At 40.2% G+C, this 15962-nt stretch overlaps 1 protein-coding gene across 3 annotated transcripts in view; it reads left to right on the top strand.

The window, feature by feature from the left end:
* The window catches only part of PARD3 (par-3 family cell polarity regulator), a 461313-nt gene that overhangs the window by 354177 nt on the left and 91174 nt on the right, over nt 1–15962 (top strand). For all 3 annotated transcript variants that reach the window (XM_082480102.1, XM_082480103.1, XM_082480104.1), the window contains one exon: nt 4337–4594. In XM_082480102.1, the coding sequence (XP_082336228.1) occupies nt 4337–4594 (258 nt within the window). The remainder of the gene's footprint in view (nt 1–4336; nt 4595–15962) is intronic.

The raw sequence follows: 15962 nt of genomic DNA on the forward strand, positions 1-15962 counted from the left end.
TATACTTTACTGAACATTATAATTTGAGTCTCAAAAGCACGGCGATATGTTGTTGACACTTTCAGTATTAACACTTCAGCAAGAAGGGTTTAGAAACTTCTTGGGATAGCTTTTGTATTTTTAAAAGTCCTGTTTCATTTAAACACTGCAAAATTGATTAGCAGTTTTTGCAAAATTCTTTGAAGATGAAAAGAGTTATGTGAATGCTAAGCATTATTGTTATTATTATTATTATTGTTAAACCCCCACAAAATCCGTAGGAAGGGCATAAATCCTCAAAATTAGCTGATCTGAAATTTCAGACATATACATATTTTTTTTGTGCCGTGTCCTGAAGGAATACAATTCAGTGAAGACAGCTTAATACACACATCCGCATTGTGAAACCAAAGCACTGTGGTCAAACACTTTTCCAGCTACTGGTCTTCCGTACCGGGAGCATTGCTGATTAGGGCTGAAGTACAGAGCAAATTCCAGGTTCTCATCTGTGCTGCGCAGTCTGTTTGCATAATCATTTTAATCTTTCCCACAATAGCCTGCGCTGGCATTTCCCGTATGTACACTTAATGCGGTGTATGCTGACAAATGATTTAGGCCACATCATGCATATACACACACAGGCAAAAGGAGGGGGGGGGGGGGTCAACATAAAAAAGAGCGTCACATTAAGCTTGGGTTCTTATGTAAAAATGTATTCAGAGTTAAAAATTGCAAAAGGGATAGTGCAATATTCAGCTGATAGCTGTTATTCTTTTCAAGAATATGTCTACATATTTTTCCCTGGTCATTTGGTTCCTTTAAGCTTGGAGACATAATGTTTAAACGCAGTATGTCCCAGAGAAGGCAAAACCAAAGCTGTGTTTTAAACAATATTCAAAAATATGTTAAGTAATCAGAATACCTATACTTTTGTCTTGTGAAAGTGATAGGACTTGCAAAGTGGTTTAAACTTGAAGCACAGAAAATTAAATAAGAAGAAAAAATCAGAACATTTCGGATGCCAGTGTAGTCGGACGTCTTACAAGTTTCACTTAAAAGTTATCCTTTGTTAAATGTCACTTACTGCAAATGGTTACTGGGTACTTTGGTTATAATTAACAGTAAGATTTATAATGCGTTTAGACTCTGATTTTTAATACTATGTCTTTGTGTTAACACATTGTATTAGCAATTGTAGAAAAGATTCTAAAAATTTTCCTGGTGGATGCGAACATAATTACTTGCATAACACTTCAACAATCAGTTCTCTCCCACTTGAACAGGAATAAGTATCCCTCATTGAACCCTGCATGGGAAAATCGTAATGTTCTCGCTGCAAATGGTGCTACGTCCAAACATACTAAATAGCTGATAAGCAGACACACGAGAAAAGTCGGTTAACATGAAACAGGGGACGCTCATGTCTGCACCTGTGGAGAGCGATGTAATATTCACGGTCAAAAGTTAGATAAGTTCACCGGCATCTCTCACAGCTGTCAGTGTAACACTGAGGCCAATATCACTGGTTACCACCAGGTAATTCTGTTTTATAAGCACTTCAGATAACATCATTGTTTTCTTCTGACTGGATTACTCCCTGCTTCATTGTTATACTGTCAGATTTCATACACTGAAATCTGGGTTATCTAAAATACATGGATTTTTTTTTGCTCAAATTGGTGTCAGACAGTGTTCTAGCATGTGATGATACATCATCCACTGAAATTAAAAGTAAATCTACCAATGTTTAGGAAATTTCCGATTACCTTTGCTTCTCCCATTCAGTATCAATAGACAGATGCATTCCTCTACAGGGTAATTAATACAGGAGTACAAATTGGAAGTGAAACCTGCAGAGAGAGGAATCAACGACTGCAGGTCGTTTTCAGGCCTGTTTCCCCTTCTGCATAGATACCTTCCAGGAGATTAAGGTTGGAACGTTTCTGAATTATAGCTTTGGAGTATAGGACGATGTAAAACATTTATTTTTATTTAAATAATCGGCATGCAGAAACACAGTTTAAATTTTAAATGGGTTTTGGACTTAAGCCTGAGTCCTTCTTCATTGTAAATTAAACAAAAAACTATTCCAGTTTGATGTTGCTGAAGTTGCGGAGGAGCATGTTGTCAGCTGAATAGTGTTACCGTTTCATTTCCAATTTTGCCTATTAAAATATAAAGCAACCAGTAAAGAAAAAAATTTTGTATTTGAAAACTTGAAAAATGAAAAATTTATTTTGCTTTAAGTTAAACTTACTGATATTTCTTCTATTTGCCTTTTTTTTTTTTTTAATTATGGTTGTTTTTCTTTCCACTGTTTCTGAATACGAGTGAGAGTTGTGGTGCACAAGTCAGTAGTAGTAGACATAAAAAGAGGAATGATGCTGTATAAAAAGAGGAATTATGAGGTATAACTTGAGGCATGTGAATGAATCACTGGACCATCAATGTAGATGGCAATGGCTGTTGAAGGGGGTTGAGCCAATCGGTTGTATCCCAAATCAGTATCCTTGGTCAATACTTGTATGATTTGGGGGGAAAATAGGTCCACCTGTTTGAGCCATCCTCCTATTCCCTTCTTTTGTTATGGCGATCTTTGCTAGCATAGAAAGAACAATTTGCTTGGGACTCAGTCGGGTGAAGACACTTAAATTTAGGCGTTCACACTCCAGCTCAGGGCTGGATTCACAGGCTCGAACACAGACGTCTTGTGTCACTTGAGTTATTGCAGTCTCTGAGCTGTTGGCAGGGGGCTGGCAGGTGTGGCAGGGACCTACAGGAGTCCTTCTTGCCCAGCAGCTGGAGGTCCAGCAGGATTACCTGGGGGTGTCAGGTGGCCATAGCTGCCTATGGTGGAGCAGCTGAATCAAGGCTGGGTCTCCAAGCCCCCAAGGAAGACCTAACCAGCAGCATCACAAGTGTCTACAGAGCGACTCCTTTCACGCTAGGACACACTTAACTGCGTAACTCTGCAGCCTGCTGACTTTCGGCTCCCTGACTGTAAAGGGAGCCTGCGCACGTGGCTGGCGTGACCTCGGCTACTGCAGCCGCCTAAACTCTCACATCTCAAACTGCAGCCTGAATCCCGCCCTTCGTGTATCCCCTTTTCTTTTTGCAAAGACTAATCTTGATTGTGGCTAAGTTTAAAATTTCCCCAAATGTCAAAGTTACCCAACTTTAAGGCTTTCCTATTTTCAAAAGAGACGAGGCTTATGTTCAAAAGGGGCAGAGGCTTTGAGTCAGCTGCTCTGGTTGAAAGTTGGTGAACAAGCTGTCTTTGGGCACAGCACGTAAGGGAGGCGCGCAGAGCTGTGGTCTGAATGGATGGGTGCTGTCACACTGTGTAGCCGTGGCTGTACGAGATGAAAAAGGAGCACATTTTACTAATGGAAAGGAGGAGACAGCCGAGTGCTTCATTTTGCGATGATGACAGAGCATTAAATTGCTCTGCGAAGACAATGCTGGGGGGGTTGTGGATTTTCCTGTTCACTATGCATGTGTGTGTGATACATCAAGTTTTCTAAAATGCCAAAGGAACTTTGAAGCCCAGATCAAATTTTAGTAATAGCTTTGTGTGCTTTTGAAAATATGACCTGTGCTCAATTTGTGTTTGTCAGATTCCTAAATGTCATCTGGTTTTAGCTGTCACTTTTTATCATACAGCTAAAGAAGTGCACCTAGATACAAAACTCCAGTACAGCATCGCCCTTCATTTGTAACTTTAACATAAGGCACACGTTGTTACTTTCTGAGAAGAAACCGCCTACTTTTGAGAGGTGCCAGATTCAGTTTGTTTATATGTGAAACAAAACGTGCATATTTTAAATGATTCATACAGGAATCTACTTCTGCTGTTTACTGCATGCACGCATACATAAATATATATGTGTATCCTATACTTACGAAATTTTTAAATTCTGAAAGAAGTATGATTTTTGTAGTATTGGGACAAGAAAATTAGAATTCTTCTCTAAAAACAGGCATTGGAACCATGAAATCCATTAGGTTTTGATGGAGTACAATACAATGTGAATGGTGTCAGACCGTTCTCAGACATGTCAGGTAATAGCACAGGCATCCTAAGAGGCGTGAAACTACAGGTAAATTCTGCTTACCAACAGCTACGGCTAGTCGTTATTTAACTTAATAATGAAAGAAAAGATAATCAGACTTCTTCCTTAAAGACCAGAGTTGATTGTAGCATTGCTTTGATCTAGGTTTCGGTATCCATGACAAACTGAAACTGGAAACACTTCACTGTTTTTCATTAAGATGGGCTACCGAAAGTGTCTGCTAACTGCTGCTTTCAAACGACTGGGAGGAAAAAATTGGTTTCAGCCTTCTTTTAATTTTTCAGAATTCAAGCAAAAACTCGAGAATTTCGAGAGAGACAAGCCCGTGAACGTGACTATGCAGAGATACAGGATTTTAACCGGACGTTTGGCTGTGATGCGGACCCAATGTACGCTGGGATTGCTTCCTATGACTCCGCTTCAAATAGCGGCACAATAACGCTCAACACGCGGCCGCAGAGCCCGAGGGAAGGGCAGACAGTGGAAGCCTTGTACGCCCAAGTGAAGAAACCACGGAATTCAAAGTCTTCACCTGTAGACAGGTAGGCACCAGGCATCAATCAATACACTCTTTCAAAATCCACCCTGGTAATGCTTTTGTCATGGGAGATGACTGGACATCAATTGGAAAGTCAGAACTGTATTTTTATTAATGGCTTTTTAAAAGCCTTTGTGTAGAAAAGTATTGAGCTTACACAAATCAAACTAACAGAATGGGACAGGAAAGTTATTTTCTGCAGAGCTGCTGCTTTTCTTCTCGTTCTCCAGATGGTTTGGAATTTTGGAGTCACCGTTTGGTATAATGCAAACTACATTACGTTATGTCATCCGGTTTATTTGTCAGAGCTCTAACTGGTATCATTGTGAAATATAACATTTCCAACCTATTCATGGCAGTTACAACATCTCTGGAAAGTTCTTACTGTTTAAAGCAAAAGTGGGTTAAAGCTTACCTGGAGTCTAGTCCCACCATAGTCCTGAACTTCAGTCTAACAGCTGGAGCGTTTTGATTAAATATAGACCCAAGTCAGTAAAATCCAGGCTTGACTCATGAGTTACTTTCTCTTCTCGGGCTGTAGCTTATGATTTATATTATTCCTGTGGTCACATTATCTGACCTTCATGCTTGGTTTTATACTGAAATTGGGCAAAATTCCGGTTTCTGTTGGTGGAGTTTTGAGTTCATTTGAAAACCTGAAGCCAAAACAGGCATGTAAACTAACATAAAGTAGAAATAACCAAAGGCAAAATTCACAGCTTTTTTGTACTTTAACAATGAAAATACATCTGTTTTCTTGGCTTACGTCTATGATCTTGTAGCTCTGCATTTTCTCAGCTTTACAAAAACTAACACTAAAATCCTAGTGCAGGAGGTGCAGTTAACTCTTTCAGAGCTTATTAATTTAACTCATAGTAAAACCAGTTGTTGTGTTGGTTTCAACCTCATTCTTTCCAGAAGAGAAATTCTGGACTTTCAGTTAAAACAGCAAAGCAGTGTCTTTGCTTGCAGTGCTGAGAGCTGTACAGCTCTATACAGAGCTATATAGCTCTATGCCAGTGAGGACTGGCGTCCGTCTTGCATGTTCTGTTCTAGGTGGTAGGAGAGTCATTTGTATTTGGTCATAAGGAAAGCAGCTGTCATGCAGAGTTCAGCTAATTGTCTGAAACTCCTTTTAGGAGTTTTTAGGACAGAGATTGGTGTAATTAACCCTCCACTTAGATCTATTTTGAGAAGTTTCTTTCCATAATATTGGTAAAAACATATCCTCTAACATGACAAATAAGAAAATCTCAGATGCATTGTTGAAAGCGTGAATTTTTACTAAAATTCAGAACTGCAATTACCTTTTTATTTTCTCAATCACGCTGTTCTCTTGTATTGCACTGTGTAAATGGTCTACTGTTCATATTAAATAAACAAAATTTATATGTCGTGGTTACGTACATTATTTCAGGGAAGGAAGCAAAATAATTCTAAAAGATGACAGCTTCATCCGTGCCCTTGAAGTTTTGTATTCCTTAGCCTTACAGCGACTGGCGCTGGTACGCCCCGGTGCCTGACATTTCAGCACTTTTGTGCCGTTGGAAATCAAGATAGTTTGGTTGGATATGGCTGCCACGTGGTGACTCTCACGGCTGTTTTTGTTAGACCAAAGGCAGTGTTTCATGCTGGAGTTGAATGGCATCAATGTCACATCAACAACAAAAAAAAGTTCTTTGATGCAAACCTGGCACGGCGAAATAGAAGACCTGCGTGACCCAGCTAACTCTGTGTGATTGCTGATAAAAGAGACGGGAGAGAGTGAGTAAAAGTGAAGGTAACGGAGTACCGGGGGATTCTGATGTTAATCGTAAGGGTAGGGCTGAAGAGCAGTGTGGTAGTTTTGCGCGTTCAGGCTGTTCTTGGAGCAGAGAGGGCCCTGTCTCTCACAGCTGGATCGCGCTGTGACAAAAGGAAAGAGCCGGCGCACACAATGGGCTTGGGCAGAGGGAGAAAACGCGGGTCGGGGACTAGAACTGGGGCAGGAAAAGCCACCCCAGTCCCGTGATAAAGGGGGGACGCGTTCAGCGGGAAACACCTGGAAAGAAATAGGTAATTCAGATGGAAAATAGATTATTATTTGCTATAAATGTGCTCCAGAGTACCTGTTCAGGGATCTGAGGCACGAAGGTGTCTACTGTATGGGGTTTTCTTTCCTCTCTCCTCACGCCTTTATTAACAGCCAAGCTGCGGAGCTGGTGAATCCCACCCAGCCCCGAGAGACCTTCGGGGGAACATTGCAGCAACTTGCACAATCTCAGGGTCAAATTTAACCCTCCCAGAAGTTGGGTCCATACCTTGGGCCCACTGCTGGGAGAGCGTGTCGCCTGCTTCGGGCACAGAGGAGATGTAGGAGCTGTGAGGGAGCAGCTCTTGGTCTTCCTCGAGTTGTGTGAAGGACATCTGGGAGCTTGATCCCTTGTAATGTTCAGCAGGAGAGCCTGGATGGCGGCTGAGCTGTCTTCGCAAGGCTGCTCTACGTTTTGCAGGCTTTATCTTAGACGTATTAAGAAAGTATCATCTGAGCATCATTTTAAGAAGTAGTTGTGGCCATGTGGGCCTGTGGTGCTTGTTAACTGTGTTGTCTCCCCGTCCGTAGGATACCTGGCTTCTCACCCCGTGTGCGTTGCAACTTGTTTCTTGCTGTCCCTTTCCAGCAGCGAGACCTTTCCCCTTCACTTGGCATCTCCCATGATGCCCCTTTCCACACAAAACCTTCGAGTGCCTCTTCACGAGGCTCTTCTCCAGGGAGTTCTCTTCTCTTCTCTGCAGTCTGATTTATCCTGATAATGCGACAAGAAATTTGAGGAGGAATAGTTGGTTGCAGTTCTGCATCCTTAAAATGTTGTTTACGTTAGCGTTCACCTGTGGTAAGCGTTATTTTCAGTGTGTTTTACCCCTTTGCTCTGCCATCTCTTCCTTTCCTCTGGACGTTTCAGAGGTTACCTAAATAGAAGCAGTCGCTTCCAGCCTTTGTGGCTGGGAAGGGAAATCACTCGCAGCGCGTTACCCTTGTGCCGAGCTGCCAGGAGCTGGTAACGGCCAGGCTGTCTCAAATCTTCAGCACGTTCGTATTAAAAGCAGCATTGTTTATATGGGAAATGTTATTTCTATTACAGTTTGGTGCTTAGTGCCAAACAAAATCTGACATTTAAGTAAGTCCAAAAGGTTATTTAAAAGTCTCTTACAAAGAAGCCTATAACAAAATGTCCCATAATAGTTTGCATACCATTGCGGAACACTTATGACAAATTTTTCCTTAACTTGCAAGAGAATTACTGCGTCTGTGTGTGAGGCCTTGTCAGGGTTTGTTTTTCTTTAATATTCCTTCAACTCCTCTCTTATTTTCATCAACACATGCCACCAACTGATGTAAGTTGAACTGTGTCACGGCATCTGAATGATAACAAAGTGGAGGACAAGTATGTAGGCTGCTTGTCAGAATAATGGACAATTTTATTTTATTTTTTGCAAGTTTAAGGATATTATGGGGACAACTATTGTAGTGCTTCAACAAATGATGGCACTGTCAAGTTGTCAGGCAGAGGTCCCCCAAGTTATTTCATAATCTAACTTGAAATCAGTGTTAAAAACAGGCCTGTTTCTTCATTCTCCTTCTTGGATGTGTTTTATATTTGCATGGATCCCAAGCACTGCAGTGGTAGGCAGATAGTACAGAACAGTAAGAGGAAAATGGTTATTCCTGAACTAGTTTGTCTGTCCGTTTCTCTAAATTGGAAAGTGGATTGTATAATGCCAAAATACAGCAAAGGAGAAAGAGATGTTAACTGCTCACTGGAGACTTGCACATCTGTATGCGTGTAAGTGACATTGCTTTACCCATCTTACCAACAATGGCTAGTAAAAATACCCTGTAAATAGTAAATTTTACTCAAACATATCTTTACAGGACTTGAAGCTGGTTTAGAACTGCTTTAACGCAGCTTTATGTTGTGTCAGAGTTAAATCATTGATGGATATTGGAGGGATTTGGGAGGGGGTTGTTTGTTGGTTTGGTTTTTCAGTGATACTTATTATCTGTTACATACGTAGTTGAAATACGGGAGGTTCTTTATTTTCGGCTTCGTACATAATCCAGGCGTACGAGTAGCTCCTGTGAATCTTGAAACACTTTCAATTCCAGTTACACTCGTCATAGCAAGTCTCTCCAGTAGCACTGAAAAGAAGTTGTTTTCTGTTCTTGATCCCAGAGAATTGAAGCAGATTCTCTTTCTTAACAGAGGAGGAGTTTGTTGCTCAGAAGCAGTGAAGCTCTAGCAATAAATAAATTAATTTAAAAGATATGTCGGTAGTGATTGGTGATCATCAGTATATCTGCATATACATCAGCTGCCTTTGCGATGTTAGCTCCATCCTCTCTATTGATCGCTTACGGAGACAGGCTGCCGAGAAACCTTTCACTTCTTATGTTAGGCATTAACGGAGTGAAATCGAGATGGAATGTATAATCCATGTTTATTTTACAGTTCAAGAAAGGAGCGTCTCGAGAACGGTGTTCTCGTGGATAAAGCTTTTAGCTTAGCTGCAAAATGTCTCTCGTATGTTTTGCATCATACAGGAGAGAAGCTGCACGACTGATCAATAGTGTTTTTCATGTAGATGACAATGATGCTATACAATGGAGTTTTATAGCGATCACCTGACATCCATAGCTGAGCAGTATGTAGAAAGACAACTCCTAATGGACATTTACTGGCTGTCACTCTGTAATCATTTCCCACCAAAAGTGCATTGTCCTGAAATATAATTGAAATAAAATAGGCACTGTGCTGCTGTAAATCTAAATAGCTTGAAAATAGTAGGCTAGACTCCCAGCTTGCTGACGACATTTTAATGGAAACATAAATACCATAATCATATGCTTTTTGCATGCATTTTGCCATTAAAAGGAAAAAATGTTCATTTTAGAAGGGAGACCTTTATGAACTGGTTTCCTTTCTATCAGAAGTGGAATCAAGTTATGTCAAAGGAATATTTGGGAACTATTTTCAGTTATTTTCAACCCCACTTGCTTTAACTGTCGTCTGTTTGGTGCGACTCGGCAAGATGCTGTTTTTAAGGTCAGGCCATATACTTTGCTTGCTGCTTTTCCAAAAAGAGAGGGAGAACATTTTATTAAGATGTTAACTTTTGTTCGCTCAGTAGTATCTTTGTGCTTAAATTGGCATGAGAGTAATGAATGCCGGAAACACTCTAATATAATGTAGGAACACGTAAAAAGTGAAATAAGCGGACCCTGTCTTTCTAGTGTCTGTAAAACAACGCTTAGCAATAGCAGAATGGGTCATGAAAGCTATGAAATGCTATATTTCCGTGCCTGGATAAATATTTGTTAAAAAAACAGGGCACTTGTGCAACTATATTGAACTTCTTTATTAGTAGTGTCAGTCACAGGAGTGTTCTTAAGGCTGCGGCATCATTTATTATCATTTATGCCTAGGAACCTGAGCTTACTGCCAGGCCCACCAGAGATGGAGATAGGAGTTATTACTCAGGGTGATGCATCCTGTAAATGCTGGGACATTTCTCGTTTCTTAAATGAAGAGATTTTTTTGATGGTTCTGGAAGTTGACTTGAAGAGCGCTTTCACGCAGGGAAAGGCCGTGGCACGGTAAACCATCTCCCCAGTGACATTTGAAACCTGCAGAGCCGTGCAGAAGGCTAACAACCTCGACTGAATAAGATTATGAGTAAGCGCTTCCCTCCTACTTCTGTTTACTTCTCTTCGCTGATGTGGAAGTGTTTTCCTGCACCTGGATGCCTTATTCTGCCTTGTTTATCACCCTCTGCCGTCAGATGCCCTATAGATGACGTGCTACCAGGGGAAGGTTCCACTCGTGTGGGTAAATAAGCTGTAAATACTCGATTAGGTTGCAAGCGTTTCAGAGCAGGGACCCGTTTGCTTTCCAAGCTCCCTAAATAATCGGTAATGTTTCAGAAATTTCAAGTAATAGGTTTTAAATCCTTATTTTCCCGTGAGTGCCACCCTTTTGCGGCATAATGAATTTTCGTTCCTGTGAGAATCTGGCTCCTGGAAAGACTTGCCTGGCCTAGAAAATGGTACGTATGCCATTATGGGATAATCAAACAGACTTTCCAAGACGACCTGCTGGAGAGCAGTGGGTTAATGAACTATTTGCAGTTCTCTAATGTGTAAAACTGAAAATAATACTTGGAAGTCATTGTGGTATTTTTCCTCCTCTGTCTGTGATAACCCGGAGAAGGATTAGTTAGAGCCTCTGTGAGACTCTTCATGGGGTTTAATTTCACTTTAGCTCTAACACATTGGGTTTTTTTGTTCCTCTACCCTTCATCCTATAAGCCAGTAATCCTTGCCCCCAGGACTGCCTAAAAATTAGCTCGGTCTCTCATAGACCTGTATATTTAGAACCCAATAGACACTATTAGCATTGGCGTTTTATTATCTTAGGTTGGTTGTTTTCTTTTGTTCTTCCATCTTGATAGAATATAAGACAAGTTTTAATATAAATTCATGAGGATTTATGTAGGCTCCCTATTGTGAAAGTATGCAATTGCACTCCCTGTTTGGGTTACCACTTTGGTGGAATAAATGGCAGACTTACAGTGAACTCTATTCAGCTCTCCCATTTTAATTACTTGAAAGTTCTGCTTTCTTTCTGAATAGATACCGAGCCCTGATACTGTTGTGAGAACCACGTCTTTCTCCATTTACCACAGCCGCAGCCTCACTCAGACCCCGGTGGTTTTGCTTCCTCCCTCCTCCAGTCGGCTTGCCGTCTAATCTGAAGTGTGACCGCTATTTGTTTGTTTTTACAAAAACAGCCCCACTTAGTACCTCTACGGATGGCTGCAGTGGGAAAATGCACGGGAAGATAAGAGAGAGATGAACTTCCCGCTCCGGGTTACAAAACGAGGGGGCGAAGTGGGGCCCAGCCGACCGTGCCCTCGGTGCCCCCCGGTCCTGAGCGACTGCTAACGAGCTGCCTTGGCTGGGAATTAGGAGCATCTGTTTAGGTTCGTGATTTTCAGTTCTCTAAGTGCAGCTACTGCTTATGACGAGAGACTATACCTATAAAGGGTAGATCAAAACCTGTCACTTTTCATCCGTTTTAGGATATAATATATATTAGGATTTTAAATACGTCGGAACTGAATTATGGATAAGATTTTTCATTGGTATATTAGTACCATTTGCACACAGATATAGATCAGTTGGGTGTTTTGTTGCTCATAGAAAAAAAGAGAACAACCTTTACATTTTTTCAGATGGTAGAAGGCAGCATTTAATTAAAAAAAAAAAAAAAAAAACAAACAAAACAAACAAACCAACCAAAAAAAACCAAATCCGGAAAACTTAACTTATATATCCCAGTATGAAACAAAACACGATGTAAAAACTAGAAAAGGCAATGTTCCGGGCATCGAATGGTTATTGTATGGCTCGGGATCACAGTCCAAAAAACCAGCTGCACGTGTAGCATGCACATCTTTATTTCCCACTAATGTTATCAATCCAGTTTGAAGTTCTTCATCCTGAGAAAATTATGGGGAATATTTGAGTACACAAAGCTGAAAAAGCCAAGGCTCTCCCATTCATTAAATGAAGTGCTTTGATCCTACCAGTGTAAACTGTTAAAATCTGTTCTTTGCTAGTCCCGCTAACCAAAATTTGGACTGTGAACTGATGTTATGCAGCACTTGAACACCATAATTTAATCAGTTTAATTTGTTGTTGCTGTTGAGTGTGGGCCTTTCTAAATAGAATACAAATTTATGATTCTTCTATCTTTTGTGTCCCTCCAGTCAACCCATCTGTTCCTCTTTGGTGAAGGATTCAGGCTTCTGCTCTCCAAACATTTGAAGAGCCAGGGGTTTTGCATTTTAGCGTTGTCTGACTATAGCAGAGGGGCGCACAGGCGGAGCTTGGAGGAGTGCTGTGTGTTCGCTGAATCCTGTCTGCCCTCTTGCTAAAACTAAATATACAATTTGAAGTTCGATCTTTAAATTAATGTAGGCTAATGGATAACGAGTACAATAAAAATTAATTTTTTCTTTAGGTTCTTCTAATATTGGAGGGCTTTGGAGGGTTTTTTGTTCTGCCTTTTTTTTATGAATGATATCTCCTTCACAGATGAGACAAACTATATTTAACTACATTGTTTATCCTTATAGACAATCTTGTTTGTTTATGTGACTTAAAAAGCATCCTGCTTACGGTTGAAGTAGTTTGTCACTGGCGGAAGTGGTGGAGTCTGATTGTGGCGAGGAATCCTTTGCAGTAAATTTTAGGAAGGGAAAGAAAATCACTACATATAAGTCGGGGCGGGGGGGGGTAAGTCCTTTTAACATCTTGTAAACTCATTGAATGAGGACTTATGAAACATACCGCATTGGCAACCCTGAAAATTGAGAAATTGCTGAAAGATCTCCTATCAGTTTGTTCTTGGTTGGAAAGTTGAAAACCAATGCTTCTCCACTCGTCACTCAGAAAACTGTATATTAATGCAGCCTCATACTTCATAGCATATTGTTGAAGAATTGGTTTATAAAGTGTTTGAAATCTTGTTCCTTAAGGCTCAAACACTATGATGTGAGACATTAAAAAGTTTCTTGCATGACCTATTTTATATGATTGTGTATTTCTGAAAAATGTTGCTCTAACATCAGACTTATTTACTCTCGGTGATTTTTTTTTTCATTCCTTAAAATACTATTGACATTTAAATAGCTTTTCAATCTGATGCGTTCATAGAAGGCTTTCTTACATGATGGATATATGAAATGTTATTAGAGTAAATAGATCACATATTTGTAATGGATAGGTAATTTCATCTGCCCGCAGTTTAGACAGTGATATAACATATAAGACTTAATTTATGAAAGAAAAAGCGAAAGAGCAGATTTTGCTTCATTTTAACTTTTGTGTATAGTTTTGTAGCAATAATGCAGGGCGCGCCTGAGTTGCACCGCATTCTGTAATGAAATGTCTTCTGTGTGCAACAATTCAGTCTCAATTAGAGCCTTCCCTCATTCCTAGGTTTCCCTTTAAAAGGCAGCACAGTACAAACTGGCACGAAAAGAGAACGCAGAATTTCTGCTACCGGCATTTATAAAAAGCAATTAGAATCCATATGACTTCAAGGGGTATGAGAACTAATGTCCCTCAGACTTCCCGTTTCCACTTGTCTTTTTGGGAAGGAAATTTATTTGCAAGAAGACCACAGTACCCGCAGTAACAGGCCTCCTAGGTAGTAGGAGTAATTGTCCTAAAAGCGCTCTGACCCGGCAAACAAAGGAGACAGAAAACAGGAGCATCGGTCTTTATTTCCCGAGACATAGTTCATGGCTCATTAATAGTTGTAGTATATATTACTGGGTACTGTATGCTGCAGAGGGAACAAGCAGAAGCTGCCTGTCATTACTTTGTAATTGTGTTAGTAGATATAGTGTAAAAAAAAAAAAAAAAAAAAAAGAGGAAAAGGAAAAAGAAAGAGAAGGTTTAGCTATGTATTATTTTGTACATCATCTTAAACTGTGCGGTGTCTGCTTGCTTAAGATAAACTCTATGTATGTTTGCTAAAATGTTGTCAAATTAACCCACCCGTTTCTAAGGATTGCTAAATGCCCATCAAGGAAAGGAGGGATGCATTGAAGCTATTTTAATTAGCAAAGTGTGATTTAAAGGTTGCTAAAATCAAAAAGAGCTTATTCATTTTTCATCAATAATCATTTTCCTTAATATTTCATCAAAACCTGCTGATTCGGAGACCACCTTCTGGGCTTTGATTCATTATGACTGCAGACATAATTTAATTTTTCCCCCTTCCTCGTTCTGTGATATGCTCTTTCATCTTTGAGACATTGTTAAGATGTTTCTAACATTCACAGATTGCTAATTGATCCAACTTTTTCAAAACTGTACTTAAGACAGAGGCTTCTTTTCTGTGGAAGCAATTTTCCATGCATTTGCTTTTACTAATGTTTTTTTTTTCAGTCTCCGTATCTGATAAAGTATAAATTCTCAAATAGGTATATAAAAAGTTGATGACATGTATGGTTTTATAGATGGTAAGTGAGGCAAAAATATGAGAGATGATAGAGGGAAATTAAGAGAGTTGGTACAGTCAGTAGGATCGCACACTAAGTTAGGCCTTTATAGTTCATCTAAAACTAACTTGGAATTAAAACAGCGCTGTAAGTAATGTTTTTTGTCTAAATCTTTGGAGGATCATGAAGAAAAGCAATTATGGGAATTTATGCAAAGCCATTTTGTGAAAGGATGTACAATTAAAAGAAATTGCGCCTTTCACTTTAGTAGGGCTGTTGGTCTAAGTTTTGTCTACATTATCATACTGTGGTAATTTCTAGTCCCAAAATGCATTTGTGTTACTGTTTTAAGTTGAGATTCATAACTTGTTTCTTCTTGGAAGCTCTCCCTATAGAGTATTATCCGGGAAACTTTCCATTCAGGTACCGTGTTAAAACACCCGACGGTGGGGTACTCGGCATCAGCCGAACGTAGTGGGTTGAAGCAGTCCAAGTGCTGCAGACTGTACCCCGATCCTTTTCTGTGGGTGGCTGGAAAACAGTCACAATCTTCATATTCCTTTGCTCCTCTCTCACTCGTGAAAAGCGTGTCTCAGTTATGTCCGTTCCGTGCGCGCACTGTGATTTAGGGCAGGGCCATCTTTTTCTTTTCTTATTTTAGCCATTTCCCTCAACCCAGTCTAATTAGAATTTCAAAAAATGTCCTCTACGTCTTGCTCAGATGGTCAGAGCTAAGTTGTTGTTTGTCCTCTTAAGCCACATTGAACTGTTCACGCAGACTGAATTTCATTAGCTTTCATTAGTTGCACTATTCTGATGTGGTTAAAATTGCTGCAGCTTAAGATGTCAGGATTTAACAGGAAAATAGGTAAAACTGAGATAGCATTCAATGTCAGGAATAATCCTACTTTATTGGAGCTCGGGCTTATGTTTTTTAATATTCCTTGTCAGACTCGGATGCCTCCGTCATCTGTGTAGCCTGTCATATGTGGGTGTGCGCCCACGTTCAGTAGGACACATACACAGGTGCAGAATGAGATGCAGATGCATGAAGGTGTTTAGCTGTGGCAGAATATTTGTGTATGCGTGCGTATGTCTGTCTATATGTATTCGTATAAAAAAATCTTCTCTAAAATTCCTCCGCTCCAGAGGAAGAGACCTCCAGAGCTCATCTCTTCCAACCCTCTGCTCAGAGCAGCTTTGATCAGGTCAGGTTGCTCAGGGCTGCAGTTGTATCCTCAATATCTCTGAGGGTGGAGATTTCATCCAGCTCCCCGGGTGCCTGTTCCAGTATTTGACCAGCATCGCGTTATTTAAAA

Source organism: Vanellus vanellus (assembly GCF_965231255.1).
Source record: "Vanellus vanellus genome assembly, chromosome: 2".
In the NCBI taxonomy this organism is placed as follows: Eukaryota; Metazoa; Chordata; class Aves; order Charadriiformes; family Charadriidae; genus Vanellus; species Vanellus vanellus.